This window comes from Hemiscyllium ocellatum, chromosome 23, assembly GCF_020745735.1.
Source record: "Hemiscyllium ocellatum isolate sHemOce1 chromosome 23, sHemOce1.pat.X.cur, whole genome shotgun sequence".
NCBI lineage: Eukaryota > Metazoa > Chordata > Chondrichthyes > Orectolobiformes > Hemiscylliidae > Hemiscyllium > Hemiscyllium ocellatum.
In genome coordinates this window covers 17,261,192-17,280,811 of record NC_083423.1, presented here as the reverse complement: position 1 = coordinate 17,280,811, position 19,620 = coordinate 17,261,192, and the positions used below count along the sequence as shown (strand labels likewise).

Below are 19,620 nucleotides of genomic sequence, written 5' to 3'. Positions count from 1 at the left end.
GTTTGGGTTAGAGTGATGGGAACATGGGGCTTAGGTCTCGGGGGCAATGGAGTCACTGTGCTTGGGTCTGTGGGCAGTGCTGTTCTGCTTGGGCAGAGATGTTGGAATGTTGTACACTCTGTGGGGCTGGTACCAGAGCCAGTCCAGAGCAGCATGTTCCAAAGCCCATGATTTCTGACCCTACCCCTGCTTTGTTGTAGTTTTTGTTGTGAAACTCCAATGGTTATCTGGCCCTGTGCTCCATTTAGAATCTGATGATTGCCTGCAATTACAGGAACACTGCATGAACTAGAGACCTGTTGACCAATCAGATTGGCTTTCACTCTGTAAGGTATGACTTCCTCTTGAGTTAGGGTCTAAAATCCTGTCTCCAGCTAATTAACACTCCTTGGTGCATTAAACGGCTATAGGCCAGTTGATATGAGTGGGGAAACACCAGCACCTAAAAAATCATGTTCTATATTCTCTGCAAAATCAAGACCACCTACATTCACTTTCATAACAAGTGCTACTGAAAACCTCTTCCATGCCTTTCCTATTTTCAGCCTTCTGATTGGTCTCCAACCTACCAGCCTCATTAATTTGTCATCACTGAACTCTCAGCAAGTCCCCTTCACACATCAGTCCTGTGCTTGCTGATCAATTTTGGCTTATGACCGAGCAACATCTTGATTTTAAAATTATTGGCCTCATGTTCATTTTTCTCCCTTTCTTTGCTCCTCTCTACCTTTCTAAATCTACTCAAATCCTACAAAATATATCTGCCTTCATCCATTTCCCACTTCTTGTGCTTCCTCTAATTCCATAAACTCAAATTCCCTGGATGTAAGTTTGCTCGCTGACTGGAAGGTTCATTTTCAGACGTTTCGTCACCATACTAGGTAACATCATCAGTGAGCCTCCAGTAAAGAGCTGGTGATATGTCTCGCTTTTGATTTATGTATTTAGGTTTCCTTGGGTTGGTGATGTCATTTCCTGTGTTGGTGATGTCATTTCCAGTTTTTTTCCTCAGAGGGTGGTAGATGGGGTCTAACTCGATGTGTTTGTTGATAGCGTTCCGGTTGGAATGCCATGCTTCTAGGAATTCTCGAGCATGTCTCTGTTTGGCTTGTTCTAGGATGGATGTGTTGTCCCAGTCAAAGTGGAGTCTTTACTCGTCTGTATGTAAGGATATAAGTAATAGTAGGGTCATGTTGTTTTGTGGCTAATTGATTTCATATATCCTGGTGGCTAGTTTTCTGCCTGATTGTCCAATGTAGCTTTTGTCACCAGTTCTTGCAAGGTATTTTGTAAAAGATGTTTGTTTTGCTTATTGGATGTATAGAGTCGTCTAAGGCCATTAGCTACTGTTTCAGTGTGTTGGTGGGTTTGTGGGCTACCATGATGCCCAGAGATCTGAATAGTCTGGCAGTCATTTCCAAGATGTCTTTGATGTAGGGGAGAATGGCTAGGGTTTCTGGACGCATTTGTCTGCTTGTTTGCGTTTGTTGCTGAGAAATCGGTGGACTGTGTTCATTGGGTACCCGTTCTGTTTGAATACACTGTATTCTTTTGCATATTTGCTTCTCTATCCAATTGTTATTCTTAAAGACAGTCCTTAAAATCTGCTACTTTGCTCCAAGATTTCGGTCATCTTTTGTAATGTTCTTGTGAAATATCTAGGGATGTCTTACAGTGTTAAAGATGCTATACGAAAATATATCTAACTTTTCATGAAACAAGTATTTTTATTTATTTATTGCAAAAATATGCTTTATTCATAGAAAAAAATCTTTGGTACCTGTACAGTTAATGGAGTCATTCATAAAGAGTCATTCTCTTTACTTACAGAGAGCAAATTGTCTTTTATATTCACCATTCTCTATATTTAAAGGCAACCTCTTGGCATTTAGTTGAGGCATCAGTAGGGCTCAATGACTGAATGGACCCCAGCTATTCTTTGGCAGAAGGACCTTACATGGTGGTCTTTCCCCACTGTGCCTTGGAGGCAATTGCCCCAAGCTTTAGCACGTCCCTCAACACCTAGTCCTGGACCTTGGAATGTGCCAGTCTGCAACACTCAGTTGGAATCAACTCCTTCAACTGGAAGTCCAACAAGTTTTTGGCTGACAGAAAGGGCGTCTTTCACCGAGTTGATGGTCCTCCAGGCACAGTTGATGTTCATCTTGGTGTACATGCCGAGGAACAGACCGTAGAGCACAGTGTCCAGCATCACGGAGCTGGTCGGGACAACTCTTGACATGACCATTGCATTCTTCTCCAGACTTCCTTTGCATAGGCACATTCCAGTAGGAGTTGTGTGACAGTCTCACTCCCCCCACAGCTACTTCGAGGGCAGCGTGCGATGGCGCAGAGAGTCTGGACATGCATAATGGATCTCACAGGCAGAACCTTTCTCACCACCAGCCAAGGCGATGTCTTAGTGTTTGTTTAAACATTCTGATGATGAGGCATTCTGCCAAATGACTTTGACAAGTGGCCTAGGGAATTGCTCAACAGGATTCACCCTCTCCTTTTCCCAAAGGGTCTCAAGGACACTACGTGCTGTCCATAACAAGTAGCTATGGACATTACAGGGCAAATCTAGTGACATGAGGGAGACTTTTTGAAAGTAACAGTACAAGCTACACAGTATCTCACCTCCTTTAATTTGTGGTAGTCTCCATAATTAAAGCCATTGGTCCCATTTCGTCCTAGATCAGAACCCAACTTGCTCATATGCTGTTCATCCACTGAAGGCTGAAAAGCAACATTTGACAGTAATTCAGTTTCAAGAGCTGTAAATCGGAAATATATCTGATAATATTCAAATTTGTAATGCAATCTCAATTCAAAGCGCTTTACATAATGAACAGAGACTGTTCTGGTACGACATTTTAACTGTCCCCAGCAGTACACTCAGATCCTATGCAGACCAGCTGCTGGGATATTCACGGACAGCTGAAACCTCTCCTTTCTTCGATATGAAGCCCCCACATGCTTCACGAAGACCACCATCATCGCAGTGCCGAAGAAAGTCATGCAGGGTGCCTCAATGACTACCGCCCAGTGGCTCTGATCTCCATACTTATGAAGTGCTTCGAGATGTTAGTCTTGGCTAACAGCAACTCCAGCCTATCAAATTGCCTTGATCCTTTGCAATTCACCTACCAATAGAAAAGGTCCACAGCAGACAACATCTCCCTGACCCTACATTCATCCCTGGAACATCTAGATAACAAGAATACCTACATCAGGCTCCTACATATTAACTACAGTTCCATCTTCAAAACAATGATTCCAAACAAACTGACCTGAAGACTCCGAGACCATTGTAACTGCTCTGTAACTAGATCCTTGACTTCCTGACCCAAACAGTAAGAATAGGTGACAATACCTCCTCCACCCTAATCCTCAATACCAGAGTGCAGCACGACTGTGTACTCAGGCCTCTACTATACTCTCAATAAACTCACACTGTGACCAAAGTGCACCCCAATTCCACGTACAAGTTTGCGGATGACACCACCATTGAAGGTCAGATCTCCAACAACAACAAAAAGAGATAGAGTGCTTACCGGCATTGTGTAAAGACAACAATTTCTCCATCAACTTCAGCAAAACAAGGGATCTAGTTATTGACTTCAGGAAGTGGAGTGGAGGGCATGCCCCTGTCTGCATCAATGGTGCTGAGATGGAGATGAGTGGGAGTGTCAGGTTCCTGGGAATGATGGTCACCAACAATCTGGTCAGGTCCACCCACATCAATACGATGGTCAAGAAAGCACAACAATGTCTCTACTTCCTCAGGATGCTAAACAAGTTTGGCATGTTCACAAGGACTCTTACCAACTTTTATAGATCCACCAGAGAAAGCATTCTGTCTGGATGCGTTAGAGCAGGGTATGGCAACTGCTGTTCCGAAGACCACAAGGAACTACAGAGAGTTGTGAACATAGCCCAGTCCATCACGCAAACCAGCCTCCCACCCATTACTCTACCTCTACTTCCTGGTGACTCAGGAAAGCAACAAACACAGGCAGCACAGTGATTCAGTGGTTAGCACTGCTGGCTCACAGCACCAGGGACCCAGGTTCGATTTCAGCCTTGGAATCTGTGTGGAGTTTGCACATTCTCTCAGTGTCTGTGTGGGTTTCCTCTGGGTGCTCCAGTTTCCTCCCACAATCCAAAGCTGTGCAGGTTAGGTGAATTGACCATGCTAAATTGCCCATAGTGTTCAGAGATGTGTAGGTTAGGTGCATTAGTCAGAGGTAAATATAGGAAAATAGGGTAGGGGAATGAGTCTGGGTGAGTTACTCTTCGGAGAGTCAGGGTGGAATTGTTGGGGTGAAGGTCCTGTTTCCACACTGTGGGGCATCTATGATTCTGATTCTATGAACATAATCAAAGACCCCTTCCACTCCAGGTATACTCTCTTCCATCTTCTCCCATCAGGCAGAAGATGTAAAAGTTTGAATACACGTTCAAACAGATTCAAGAACAGCTTCTTCCCCACTGTTAACAGACTTCTGAATGGATCTGTCAAATAGTAATTCTGATCTCACTCTCATTCTGCGGCTGTAACACTGTATTCTGTGCTTTGTTCTGCTACCATGATGCACTTTGTATGGTACAATCTGCCTGCATGACATGCAAAACAACACTTTTCATTGTATCTCAGTACATGTGACACCAACACCAATCTTACAGTAAACATTCTGTAGCAGCCGTACTAGCGGGATAAGTGATTGCTTTGTTTGTTGAGGAGGGCATGTTGACTAGAACATCAGGATAAACTCCCTGATTATTTTAAAATAATACAATACAATCAAGACAAGTTTATCAACTCTGATTGGATACATTCCTGGAGGTTTCATTGTGTACTCTCCTGCTCCAATTGACTCCAAGTACTGATCCAAATTCATGTTGCAACTTACGACTGAATCTACTTTTCAGGCAGGACATTCTGGATCACTATGACTTGCTGTATTAAAACAAAATGTGCACACTTTCATTATCAATCCACTTGCCAGTTGATGAACTCTTCCTATTTACTATGTCAAAACCCCAAATAGCTTTCAGCACCTACTTTAAATCTCTTCTTAGCTTAACCTTCTCTGCTCGAAGGAGAACATCCCAAAATAGGAATATCACAAAAATTCTTGATGTTGTCTCACCAGAGGTAATTATAGTTTAACAGTGGCTCTTTGGCAGGGAGTTATAGATATATGTTATAATGCTTATAATGTGAGGCACAATTCTATCCGTGTTTTAACAGCCCTGTAATATTGTGTAGGTGGACAGCGGCCTGTCCTTGAATTTCACGACTTATCACAAGCCACTGAGATAATTAAACAGAAAAACTGTAGGAGTATTGTTCCCCACTCAGTCACAAAATGACAATTCCAAGGCATGGGTGAGGAGTGTGAAAATTTCACACAAATACCTGCAAGTTCTTGATCATGACAGAATATGTGATACCATTGGACTTCAGGATAGACTTGACAGCGTGGGCATGCTTGCGAGGAACTCGGAGTTCAATTGGGAGTGAGATGCTTACAGGTTCTTTCCAAAAATCAAGCTGCGAAGGAAACAGAAATGGACATTTCAGAGTAATATTTAATATATATCATGAGATATAAAGGTATCAGCTAACATCAGCTTTGATAATACGTTGTCCCAGAGACTAATGACTGAGTTCAAATCTCATTCCTACATGTTTATTTTAATGTAGTTATTGCCCATCCCAAACTGCCCTGCAGAAGGTGCTGGTGAGCTGACTTTTTCAAACAATCCAGTCCATTTAGTGTGCATGCACAGTGCTGTCAGAAAGGAACTTGATTCAGTAACAATGAGGAAACAGTTTTTGACACTGTTCCAAATAAGGACACCGTGGGGCTTGGAGTGGACTAGCAGTTTGTGGTGTTTCTTGTGTTTGCTGCCCTTATTGTTTTAGGCGGTAGACACTGTGGGTTTGGAAGGTGCCATTAAAGAAAACATGGCGAATGATTGCAGTACGACTTGTATATAGTACATCCTGCAATCACTGTGTGCCAATGGTGGAGGAAATGGATGTTTAATGTATGGTTGGTAGCTGATCTAGCAGGCTGCATTGTCAAAGGTGCTGTTTCACATGAGATCTTCTTTCTGAATTGGAAGTAAATGTTTCTCTGGCTCTGCTTTGAAGAGAAGCAGGGTAGTACATTCATGTCCTTTTTATTCCCTTGCCAACCTCATTAATGACAGATTACTAGTGATTTCTTTAGTTATGTTCCTGGAACTTGCTGTCTATAAACCAGAGTCCATGGCTCCTACATTGCGGCAGTAGTTTACTGGTTATAAAACCTTCACAGTGCCTCTGGGAAAGCAAGTTTTTTTTTACTGTCGGTTACCTCTCTGAGCAACTCTGAGTGTCTTAGTTCTACAGTTCTACTAATGATACCAAACACAGATGGCTCAACTTCACCCTTTCCGATACTACAAAGCCTGGTCCTCAAACACATAGAACAGACTTTTTGAGAAACCTTAAGTGAAGGGACTGTTCAATAAAACTCCAAGATTAAGAAAGGTCATGTAAGCCAAGAAAGATTGAAAATGTGACACCATGTTGTCAAAGGGTATAGAGGGAATTGGATGAAATAGATGTCTATAGTCTTGGAGCCATTCTATGTGGACAAGTGTGTAATTATGAATGCCTGTCTCAAGTCCCCGGCATCTCAAATGATACAATGTCTTTGAGAAGAAAAATGTTTTAGTTAAGTAGGCATAATTACCTTCAGATTGTCCAATTCTGCCAGGGACTTCACCATAGCAAGCTGCTCCTGACTGTTAACACGGAACCGCAGTACTTGGTCACTACAGTGGATAAAAAGAAATGGAACTTAAAACACACACAAAAAATATCAAAGTGAATGAGTGAGATAATGAGCCTCCTCTACTTAGTTAAATTTAACTTAATTTTAAGAAAGAGATAGCCAGGTTCTTGATTAGTAAGGAGTTCAGGGGTCATGTCGAGATGGCAGGAGAGTGGGGTGGAGAAACATACCAGGCATGATCGAATGGTGGAGTAGTCTTGATCAGCTGAATGGCCTAATTTTGCTCTTATACCTTATGGTCTGAAACAATAAGCAGAAAGGGGCAAAACTTTGGTCGATTCTAGAAACCTTAAAATATTCTTTCCCGCCTCCTGGTGGAACTCAGGAGAGTTTATAATCTACACCACATAATTGTGGTATAGTGCACTGTTGTGTATTAAGATGTAAATAAAAGATTTTCTGAATTCCTGAGAGAAGACAACAGTTACTCTTTGATTAAGCAGAGGCAGATGTGCTGCAGTCTCCAAATAGGGTCTGTCTGGTCAAAAAAAACAGCCTGTAGTGTTGGCCAGAAATCAAAACCTAGGCCCCATGGTCAGCAGAATCCATGGGGACAGAGCATCCTAAGAGTTGTATCCATGGCATTAAGGAAACCATACATTAGAGCAAACCATATAATTGACTTGGGTGAAAACACATTTAGAGAGAGATTTAGAAATATAGTGAGTGTCGCAGTCTACATCGGTCCAGGAAAAAGGTTTTCTCCATGAAAAGTAACACTTTACCACATCGATTCCAGCCTCGGGTGTCTGTCTGTGTGGAATTAGTACATTCTCCCCGTGTCTGCGTGGGTTTCCTCCGGGTGCTCTGGTTTCCTCCCCCAGTCCAAAGAATGTGCAGGTCAGGTGAATTGGCCATGCTAAATTGCCCAAAGTGTTAGGCGCATTAGTCAGAGGGAAATGGGTCTGGGTGGGTTACTCTTCGGAAGGGCAGTGTGGACTGGTTGGGCCAAAGGGCCTGTTTCCACACTGCAGGTAATCTAATCTAATCTAATCTAATCTAACTGCCAACCTCAGTGTTGTTATGAAGATGTGGATGTACTGTACCTTTAAGAGAGTTAAAAGCTAACAGTGACAGCACCAAGTGTTCTCAATAGATACAATGTAACATGTGGTCCAGCTACTGGGCTAGCTAGGGTAGCTGTTTGCTGGAGACAAAAACAGATTCAAATGAGGCCAATTAGTTTAAATTATACACCTCAAAAAATACCAAACTCCAGTCAAATTTGAATTTAGTTTATTAACAATCTTAAACACCAATGACACAATCTGATGCTTTCAGGGTAAAAGACCGGGGAAAATTGGACAGTTGGGAGGAGAACTGCCAAGCCAATGACATCTGCAAACTGCCCGGAGATTAGAATCCCCAAGAAGAAGAAAAGAAGATAGGAATACAGAGAAGAACAGAAAACTGCCTGATTTTGAGATAAGAAGTTTTGATTTTAATCTGAAATTAGGGGTTTTACTGGACTAGTTATAGAAGGGGAAGGTAAAAGATAGGTTAGAGGAAGGAGTTATAAATAGTTGCTAGTTAATCATTCTTTGTTATACATTAAGAAATATAGTTGTTAATTTTTACTTTAAATAATTCTTGGCCTCTCGCCTTTTCACAGATCACTGCACTGGATAAATCTTTTCTGCGTTGCTGGTTTAAATGAAGCAGGAGAGTTTACCCCATGTCATAACAGCTTGGGAGCGCATCTGGGATTTGAACTGTTTTAGACAAATTTGAATAGATTTGGGGGCATGAAAATTCCCAGCAGATTTAAACACTTGCAGGCTAGTATTCTAAATCTTTCAATAAAATGTAGGTGAGGCAATTTGTTTACTTTCAGTGACTTGTGGTTGATTAAATTAAAAGTGACAGAAATAGCTCTTAAAATTGTTAAAGAGGTACTGGGATTTGGAGATTATTCTCAAATTTGCCAAAAAGGAAAGAAAAAGGCCATACTTTTAGAATTAGCAAGTAAGTTAGATTTGGGTTTAACTAAACCCATTTAGATTTGTGGGCGGCACGGTGGCACAGTGGTTAGCACTGCTGCCTCACAGCGCCTGAGACCCAGGTTCAATTCCCGACTCAGGCGACTGACTGTGTGGAGTTTGCACGTTCTCCCCGTGTCTGCGTAGGTTTCCTCCGGGTGCCTCCCACAGTCCAAAGATGTGCGGGTCAGGTGAATTGGCCATGCTAAATTTCCCGTAGTGTTAGGTAAGGGGTAAATGTAGGGGTATGGGTGGGTTTCGCTTCGGCGGGTCGGTGTGGACTTGTTGGGCCGAAGGGCCTGTTTCCACACTGTGAGTAATCTAATCTAATCTAAAGACAAAAGTAAAGCTGGAATTGTAAGGGAGATACTCAAACACTTCAGTGTATCAGAGAAACAGACAAATGTAATTGAGGTAGCAACACTTAAATTACAATTGAGGAAAATGAAGTTAGCACGTAAACAAAGACAGGAAGGGAGAGAGAGAGGAAAAAGAGATAGAGAAGGTTCTTGACTGAGCAAAGAGAAAGAGAAGAAAGGGAAAGGGAAAGAAAGAGAGAAGAGAGAGAGGAAAAAGAAAGAGAGACAATTCTTAGCTGAGCGAAAAGTGAGAGACTTTGAACTTGAGAAGTTGCAACTCAGTCAGCAAAGTCAAGTTAACAGGATGGAGATTAAAAGAGGAAGTAGTGGTATATATAAATACGTCAAAACTCTGCCACATTTTGATGAGAAAGATGTCACAGCTTTCTTTATTTCATTTGAAGAATTGGCTAGGCAGATGGAGTGGTACAAGAATTTATGGGTAATGCTAGTTCAGATTAAACTGGTAGACAGAACTACTGAGGTATTTGCTGCATTGTCAGATGAGGGGTCAAGAGATTATGAACAGGTTAAACAGGCTATTTTAAGTGCTTATGGATGGTACCAGAAGCATCTAGACAGCGGTTCAGAAACACAAAGAAGAAACCAGGTCAGACTTATATGGAGCTCAAAAGAATTAAACATAATCATTTTGATTGATGGATGCATGCTTTGAAAATAGGTAAGACCTTTGAGGCTCTAGGAGAGATTATTTTGCTGGAGGAGTTTAAAAACTCAATTCCAGAAATGGTAAGAATTCATGTGGAGGAACAGAAAGTTCGGGAAGTGAGAAGGGCAGCAGAATTAGCAGATGAGTACACGTTGATGCATAAGACAAGCTTCTGGCCAGAATTTCGTCCTGTGAGGAATTGAAGTTGGGAGAAGGGGAGATCCTACACTACGAGACCAAGAGCACTGGTAAGAATTTACCACAGGATAAAAAAGAAGCCCAAGTGAGGAGGTGAAAGGCCTCAGGTGTTTCCACTGTGGTAAAGTGGGACACGTGAAGTCACAGTGGGAAGGCACTGTGGGAAAAGATGTGGTAAAAGAACCTAAGCCAATGGCATTAGTGAAGGTAATAAAGGAGACCCCAAGAAGAGCTGAGGAGCTGCAGGAGAGCGCACATCTAAGCAGGGGCTGGGTATGTATTAGTACCTGATCTCTATAAAGGATTTGCCTCTGTGGGTAAAGTTTACTCAGAAAGAGAAGGAAGAGAAGGACAAGAAGCTATAATTTTGAGAGACACAGGATCTAATCAGTCGCTGATAGTAAGGGATAAGCAAATATGCACTCATTCTGATCTGATACTCAAGAGTGTGGTAATTTGTGGAATAAATGGGCAGAAATTTAACGTTCCCTTATATAAGATCAGGTTGGAGTACCAAATCAAGACTGGGGAAGTTTCAGTGGAAGTGATTTACAGAGTATCAGTTCCAGGAATTCAGTTTGATCTTGGGAATGATTTAGCAGGATCCAAGCTGGGAGTGACACCCCTTGTTATGGAAAAGCCCAAGGAAGACCAAGAAACTGAGGAGTTAAAACAGAAATAGCCTGGTATTTTCCCAGACTGTGTAGTAAGCAGATCCCATGATCATAAGTCACAGCACAAAGTGAAAAGTAAACAGAAAGATGAAGGAGTTGAGGTTCAATTAGCAGACACTCTGTTTGACGTAATGGTGCAGAAAAAACCTTAACAGGTAGAGAGTCAGATAGAAGTGTTTACTCCTGAAAGACTAAGAGACTTGCAACAGCAAAACAAGACAATAAAAGATATATATGTGGATGTGCACTCTGAAAAGGAGGCAGAGAATATTCTGGACTGTTAATATCTGAAAGATAGAATCCTAAGGTGGAAATGGAGACCATGGCAGGTTGGTGCAGAGGAGAAATGGACCAAAGTACACCAGACTGTGTTACCGGTAGCATACAGACAGGAGGCGCACCAGGTAGCGTGTGAACTACCTGTAGGAGGTCACCCAGGTGCATGAAAGACTCAAGCTATTGTGCTAAAACATTTTTATTAGCTTGGAATGCACAAGGATGTGGTTAGCTTTTGCCATCCGTGTCATACATGCCAAAAGGTAGGTAAGCCACAGGCGGTAATAAAACCAGTACGTTTATTGCCAATTCCCGCATTTGAAGAACTTTTCATGCGAGTTATAATTGATTACGTAGGTCCCCTCCTGAGGCAGGGGCTGGGTATAGAGTTAGTACCTGATCTCTATAAAGAATTTGCCTCTGTGGGTAAAGTTTGCTCAGAAAGAAAAGGAGGAGAAGGACAAGAAGTTATAATTTTGAGAGATACAAGATCGATAAGTGAGAACCAGTACTTGTTAACCATAATGGAAAGGTCTACCAGTTTTCTGGAGGCAATTCCATTACGGAGTATCAAGGCAAAAAGGGTTGCAGTGGAATTAGTGCTTTGTTTACATGGTATGGGCTACACAAAGTGATTCAGTTGGACCAAGAGTCAACTTTTACTGCCAGGCTGTTTAAGGAGGTTATGGATAACTTAGATATACAACACTTTAAATCCAGCATGTATCATCCTGAATGCCAGGGAGCTTCAGAAAGGTGGCATCAGACCATTCAGAAAGGTGGTTGAGAGCATACTGTCAGGATTACACGAATGATTGGGATAAAAGTATCCCATTCGTATTGTCTGCCATTAGAGATGCTCTAAATGAATCTACTCAGTTTACTCCCTTTGAGTTAGTATTCGGTCATGAAGTGAAAGGTCCTTTGAAATTAATGGTTTATAAATTGACAGGACCGAAGTCAGAGATCTCACATTTAGATTTTGTATCGGAGGTGAAGGAGAGACAAAATCAAGTAGGTGTGTTAGCTAAACAGCACCTAAAGAGGGTACAGTGTAGAATGAAGCAGGTGGCAGATAAAAGCTCTGAGATGCCGACGTTTTCCCGAGGGGATAATCTTTTAGTATTGTTACCAGTGATAGGAGATCCCTTCAAAGCCAGGTTTAATGGTCCCTATCAAATTGAGAAACAATTCAGTCAGGTGAACTCTCTCATAAAGATGCCAGATAGAAAAAGAAGATATCAAGTATGTCATGTGAACATGTTAAAACCGTATTATACTGGAGAGAAAGAACTGGAAAAACACATATTAGTCACTGCACTGCCGAGTCAGGAATCAAATCCAGATGATGTGGATTTTGATGCGCCTCAAAATAGATTTAAAAATGAAGGCATCCTTGAGGTTAATAAGCTTTCTGTCTCAGGATCATAGAACGCAGTTGGAAGATTTGTTACTGCAGTATAAAGACATATGTATAAATCAGATGGGAAGGACTACAGCTATAATACATGAAGTAGATGAAGGGAATACCAATCCAATAAAACAACACCCTTATCAGCTTAATCCTTTCAAAGCCAGACAGATCCAGAAGAAGGTGGAGGCCATGCTCAATGAGGACATCATCAAACCAAACCAGAGCGAGTGGAATTCACCGATTGTCTTAGTTCCCAAACTCAACACTTCTACGTGGATTATCGGAAGGTCAACGCCAGTATAAAATCAAACTCATATCCAATTCCTAGGTTGGGGGACTGTATTGAGAAAGTCAGATAAGCCAGTTACATCACGAAGTTGGACTTAATGCATGGTTACTGGCAGGTACCTTTATCAGAGTCGGCGAAAGAAATTTCTGCATTTGTAATGCCAAATTAAACTCCAGTTTAAAGTGTTGCCCTTTGGAATGAAGAACGCGCCCTCTACATTCCAAAGACACATGAACAGAGTTATGGCTGGGTTAACAAACTGTGCAGTCTATTTGGACAATGTAGTGATCTTTAGTAAGTCCTGGAAAGATCACATGGTACAGTTGGCAGAGCTCTCCGAATGACTCTGAGAAGCAAAACCCGGTGATAAATTTAAATAAAATCAAATTAGCAAAAGCAAAAGTGACGCTCTTGTGAAATAACATCGGTCATGGAATGTTAACCGCACGGAACACAAAGATAAAGGCTATCAAGGAATTTCCATGAAAAACTTTGAAGAAAGAGCTGCTTAGATTCTTAGGACTCAGCAGATTCCAACAGAAGTTTGTTCCAAACTTCAGCAATGTAGTGACACCATTAACCGCTTTGCTGAAGAAGGACGCAAAGTTTCAGTGGACAGAACCATACCAGAAGGTATTTGAATATTTGAAATCGATATTAACCATCAAACCAATTTTAGCTACTCGAAACTTCTCAAAACCTTTAAAAGTCACTAATGGTGCTAACGACATAGGAGTTGGAGCTGTATTCTTACAGAAAGATAAGGATTAGATTAACTACCAGTTGGTTATTTTTTGAAGGAGATCAACATGCACCGGAGGAAATACTCCACAATGGAAAAGGAACTATTGAGTTTGGTATTGGCCTTACAACATTTTGATATGTTTGTCACAAACAATGTGTCGGAGACAGGTGTGTCCACAGATTGCAATCCACTTACATTCTTAGAACGCTTTAAAAACGAGAATATGAGACCATTTCTTTGGAGTCTTATGTTACAGACTTTTAATTTAAAAATACATGTTGCAAGTTGTAAGAATGTAATCGCAGATGCACTATCGCGGGATTTAACTGATAGAGTTTAGATGAGATTTGTATTTATTTAGTGTTATATATCCAGGTATATGGTAAGAAATAAAGGTGAACTTATATTAAAGTTATTTGTATGTTAGGGTAATGTCTTTAAAAAATAGAAAAACACTAAAACTATCTTTTCATTATGATAGTTCATTATTTTCTTAAGGGGGGAGGTGTTATGAAGGTGTGGCTGTATTGTACCTTTAAGAGACTTAAAAGCTAGCAGTGACAGCACCAAGTGTTCTCAATAAGATACAATGTAAACATGTGGTCCAGCTACTAGGGTAGCTAGGGTAGCTGGTTGCCTAGAGACAAAAACAGATCGAATTAAGCCAATCAATTTAAATTATACCCCCACCCTAAAAAAAACCAAACTCTAATCAAGTTTGAATTTAGTATATTAACAATCTTTAAACCAATGACACAATCCAATGCTTTGGGGGTATAAAACTGGGGAAAATTAGACAGTTGGGAGGAGAACTGCCAACCTAATGACATCTGCAAACTGCCCAGAGAATAGCTCTCTTAAAGGCATCTTTATTGATTAGCAACCTGTGAAGTAGAATCCTCAAGAAGAAGAAAAAAAGACAGGAATACGGAGAAAAACCAAAAGCTACCTGGTTTTGAGATAAGAAGTTTTGTCTTGTAAATCTTAAATGGGGGTTTTACTGGACTAGTATTGTAGAAGGGGAAAAGATAGGTTAGAGGAAGGAATTGTAAATAGTTGTTAGTTAATCATTCTCTGTCATACTTTAAGAAATAAAGTTGTTAATTTTTACTTTGAATAGTTCTTGGCCTCTCAAATTTTCATAGATTACTGCACGGGATAAATCGTTTCTGTGTTGCTGCTTTAAATTAAGCAGGAGAGTTTACCCCATGTTGTAACAATGTGGAAAGAGGCCATTTGGTCAATTGAGTCAGCTCCAACCCTCAGTACAGCATTCCATCCAGACTCAGCCCCAACCCTATCCCTGTAACCCTGCATTTACCATGGCTAATCACCTAACCTGCACATCCCTGGACACTATGGGCAATTTGGTATGTCCAATCCACCTAACCTGAATATCTTTGGACTGTGGTAGGCAACTGCAAACTGTGTAAAACACATGCAGACATGGGTAGAACATAAACTCCCCACAAACAGTCAACTGAGGTTGGAAATTAACCTGGCCCCTAGTACTATGAGGCAGCGGTGTTAACAAATGAATCACTTTGCTGCCCTTTGACATTTCCAGGAATTAAGAGCAAATTTCAATGACTTGAAGATTATTCTGCAATGAAGACTATCAAAGGTTGTGTGTGTGTGTGTGTGTGTGTGTGTGTGTGTGTGTGTGTGGGGGGGGGGGGGGGGGGGGGGGCTGCCAAATCAAAATTGAGTTCGAAGGGCCTTACTGCTCTTAATATTACTTCCTAAACAACTTGTTCAGAGATATCAGTGCACTTCTCTGGAGCAGGTCAGACTCGATCGCAGGCCTCCTAGTCCAGTGCTAGCAGAATTACCACTGCACCACAAACACCCTCTTTACTGCTTTTAAGATATTTTTCTAATCAACTGGGTCAGAGATATTATGATACACCTCTCAAGCAGGTGGGGCCTGAAACTCATGCCTCCTCACTCAGAGGTAGAGACACTACCACTGCACGACAATTGCCCTCCCTTTATAGTTATGAAAAAATATTGTATGTAAGTAGAAAGAGTTGTTCAACCATCAGTCAAGGATCCTCCAATTAGTGAAGATACTGTTCTCTTTCCAATTGGTGAGGGGAGAAAGTATCCCATGGAGATTGAAATGTTGAGTGACTAGAAATGGAATTGTTGGGATGGTGGTTGGAGGTCTTGTGTTGATACCTCGAGCAATATGCCCAATACCCTCCCACTTTATGATCAGTAGCACTGATATGTGGATGAGTCCTACAAACACAGAGAATATCTCATAGCACACTTTGCACTCTTCTTATTCAATCCTGGGTGTCACCTTCAAGGTCAGGATTTATTGCACATCATTATCTACAAAGCAATGACTGCCTATTTTAAATCTGTATTCACTGAAAGGAATCAATCTCAATTGCTTGTGCATGAACTGCTTCCAATGTCTCCCCAGGCAGCATACTCATAGATTGACCATACATTCACTGAAATTGTGTTTATATGGTTCCAAGTTTAGTCCCTCCCTTTGTCAGTCAGGCGGCATCCAAGGAACAGGAAATTCGACTTTTCGGGTATAAGCCCTTCTTCAGGAAAGGGCTTATGCCTGAAACGTCGAATTTCCTGTTCCTTGGATGCTGCCTGATCTGCTGCGCGTTTCCAGCAACACATTTTCAGCTCTGATCTCCAGCATCTGCACACCTCACTTTCTCCTTCCCTTTGTCCTCTGGTTGCATGGTCCTGGGCAAGGTGCTATGATCGGATTTTCCCAGTTTCTTTTAAAGTGCTAAGAACAGCAATTATACTCTCACCTAATTCTCTTTTCCAGTGAGAACATGTCCAATTTACGTAATGACTGGTTGATAAACAATTCCAACAAAAATCACAGTGTTAAACATAAACCTATCCCATAAACTGATTGCGCATTTCTTGCACTTGTTCTTCATATGTCAGCTTTATGTTTTTATGTTTTCCTCACAATAGAAAATGTTGCACTTTTGATAAAATCAGTTTTAATAATCTGACCATCAGCCAAGGTTTGACGGCCCCCTCGGCTGATTGTTATGGGAGTGGGGGTTGTTGAGAAGGAGATGTAACATCTCCACAGTGAGAAAATTCAGCAAACAAGTACCAACAGGCAATGCTCCGAGTTTGGGACTTTCAGAACATGATTATCGAACAGAAATCTGCTACTTCTCTAGGGCCCAAACCTGGAACAAAAATCAGTCAAAATGAGAAAGTAAAAGGAATAACAAGAGGTTTAAATCAGTGAATTATCTGTGACTTTTGATATTTAATATTCATCAGTTTGTGAAAGTAACAGGAATAATGGAATGTGTTCTACTTATAATTTTGAAGCATTTGCCAGTAAATAACATTCAGACACACAAAGCCATTCTATCCAGAGTCAATGTTTGAATATTCTTTCTCTTCTGTCATCATAATGCAATCCCTTAATTTAAGCGACATTAAATTCTTTCCCCACTTGTCAAGGACGAAAATTTACAAAGATCATTGTTAATTTCTTTCTAATTCTCATTCCATGTACAGACGAGATGCCTGCTAGGCATCACTGTGGCTCAATGGGTGTCTTTCTCATCTCTGAGTCTCAGGTTTGTGGGCACAAGCTGCACTCCAGAGACTTGAATACAAAAATCTAGGCCAACACTGCAGTTCAGGACAGAGGAAGTGCTAACTGTTGGAAATCTATTTTAGCTGAAGCATAACTAAGGCCTTGTTGGTTCTACCACATGAATGCAAGGGGTCTGACAATATTATTGCAGAGAAGGGCAGGAAAGTCATCCCCACATCAACATTTACTCCTGAATCAATTACAGTAAAAACAACTAGCCATTATCACATTAAAAACTGACTGCTGTGTTTGCTGTTTTATAACAGTGAGCATACTTTAGAAGTCATTGGCTATAAAGTGCTTTGGGATTTTTTTTAGATTCCCTACAGTGCAGAAACAGAACGTTCAGCCAACAAGTCCACACCAACCCTCCGAAGAGCAATCCACCCAGACCCATTCCCCTACATTTACCCCTGACTAATGCACCTAACACTACAAGCAACTTAGCATGGCCATTTCACCTAACCTGAACATCTTTGGACTGTGGGAGGAAACCCACACAGACAGTTTGCCCAAGACAGGAATTGAACCCGGGCCCCTGCTGTTGTGAGGCAGCAGTGCTAGCCGCCGTACCGATTTTTCTAAATTTGTGTTGATCTATCTCTTTTAAAAGGGATCAGCTGACCTTAAATTAATCCTTCTCTGTTCCATGTAAACGATATGCGGAGAAAAAGGTTCTAACATCAAATCTTTAACTGTCTTGTCAAATCCCACACTTATTGTACAACTTTAACTACTTATTTATTTCCATCTCATTGATATTAATTTGAATGAGTTGGAGTACATCCCTCTTCAGCTTTAGCAACAATAAGTATAGTCATGAGCTTCTTTTCTAAACTTTTTCCAAGTAATTAACTCCTTACTCCATCTAAAACAGGTGGGGGAAGGAATAATTACATTGGGAAAGGTTCAAGAAGGGGCCAGAGAGGAAGCACTAGGAGTGGCCAGCATCATAGAATGGCCCAAGGAAATTACTCACCCTACAAATGTTACCCGACTGTGAGCAACCACCAAGACAATGCAGTGAAAGAGCCAAAGTCCCCTCATTTTCTGTAGGAAAAAATAATAAAGAGATAGTGTTATTCACATTTTCACATGGATTTTTCTTTTTGTTGATAACTCAGGCACAGGTGGCACTACATGTCATTGATACATTTGCTATATCTGGGATTTTTGTTTTTCAAAAGTAGAGATTACCAATGGTTGTTCAGTGAAGAGAATCCTTAACATTCATGCCGATATGATGTCTGTGAATTTGAGCAGGGTCTTTCAGATTGATCAGCTTCTACTCAGTGATAGGTGTGAAGGAGAGAACACTTCCCATTGCCATATGACAGTATCTGAGGTACGAATAAACCTGTAGTTTCAGTGATATTTATTGTATTCTGTTGCTAGCTTTACTTTGAATACCTACATTTAGCCAGCATGCACCTGGTTGAGTAAACAGCCACAACCAATAGGGAATTTAAACAGTTTTTTAAAATTTTGATGTGGAGGCTTGGATATAGGAGGAGCTCTCTTCTCAGTCCTGTTCAGAGTTCTAAGGCAGCCTTAAGCCACACACAACCTGCACAGCAGTAAGTCACCATCCTGACTTGGAAATATATCACCGTTCATTCCATGTACAAGGTCAAACCCTAGACCCTCATTTCCAACAATTAAATGGGAGCACTTTCACCACATGGACTGCAGAAGTTCAAGGAAAGAGCCATCACCACCTTCTCAAGGTTAACCAAGAATGGTCAATAGTTATTGGCAATTGGAGGCTCCTATTGTTTTTAGCAAAGTAATTACAGCGCACAAACAGGTCCTTGAGCTCAAGACCTCAATGTTCCATATAGAAGTACACCAGCCTATCCTTATATTCTTTTCTTAGTCGTGTGGTTGCCTATTCATTTCAGTTCTTCTCTGGGTAGCCCCTGCCACATTCTCACCCCACCCCATCAATACCCAAAGTTTGAACTGCAATTTGAATTTATGACTGAACACTGAAGTTACTCCTCCACCCCAACTCCAAGGACTATAAGAAGGTGTTCCTCCCTCCCAAAGTATAAAACCTTGAGCATTGAGTTACTCACCTCAACCTCGATTTCAGATCTTCGGTTGGGAAAAGCCGAGGGAAATTTGAAGGCAGGTGTTAATGCGCTGTGAGGGGAAGTTGCAGCGTTGTGGCCGGGACGCAGAGAGTATTTGCGCAATTTCGCGGCTATTTTACGCACAAGCTTTGGCGATGGATGTTACACAGTGTTGTGATAGGCGTGTGGTTAGCGCTTCCCCGTCAAGCTCAGCAATGAATCGTGCAAACCTGATGGCTTCAGGATTCTTTGTCAATCCACAGGAGGGTGGGTTTGCTTTCGCCCGAGGGTCAGAAATCTGATCCGTCGAGCTCTTGAAAATGATGTAACAAATTCGCTCGCAGATGACATTCAGATGATAAAATAAATCTTTGATCAGCAGGATTTTTTTTATCTAAAAGGTATACCGTGCAGCCTTCGGGGCAGGAGACAAAGCCAAGTTGGCTAGCTCTCTCAGAGCTAACCTGGTGGTTCCTG

The 19,620-nt window shown here is 41.4% G+C and overlaps 1 protein-coding gene across 1 annotated transcript in view; it reads right to left on the bottom strand.

Annotated features, from left to right (window-relative positions):
* The window catches only part of LOC132826671 (carboxypeptidase A1-like), a 40,883-nt gene extending 21,516 nt beyond the window's left edge, over nt 1-19,367 (bottom strand). The window contains exons 1-5 of the mRNA XM_060842716.1: nt 19,147-19,367; nt 18,048-18,118; nt 6,753-6,834; nt 5,426-5,560; nt 2,641-2,739 (exon numbers count right to left, since the gene is read on the bottom strand). Coding sequence (XP_060698699.1) covers nt 2,641-2,739; nt 5,426-5,560; nt 6,753-6,834; nt 18,048-18,115 — 384 coding nt within the window. The 5' untranslated portion in view covers nt 18,116-18,118; nt 19,147-19,367. The remainder of the gene's footprint in view (nt 1-2,640; nt 2,740-5,425; nt 5,561-6,752; nt 6,835-18,047; nt 18,119-19,146) is intronic.
* Nucleotides 19,368-19,620: the final 253 nt, after the last annotated feature.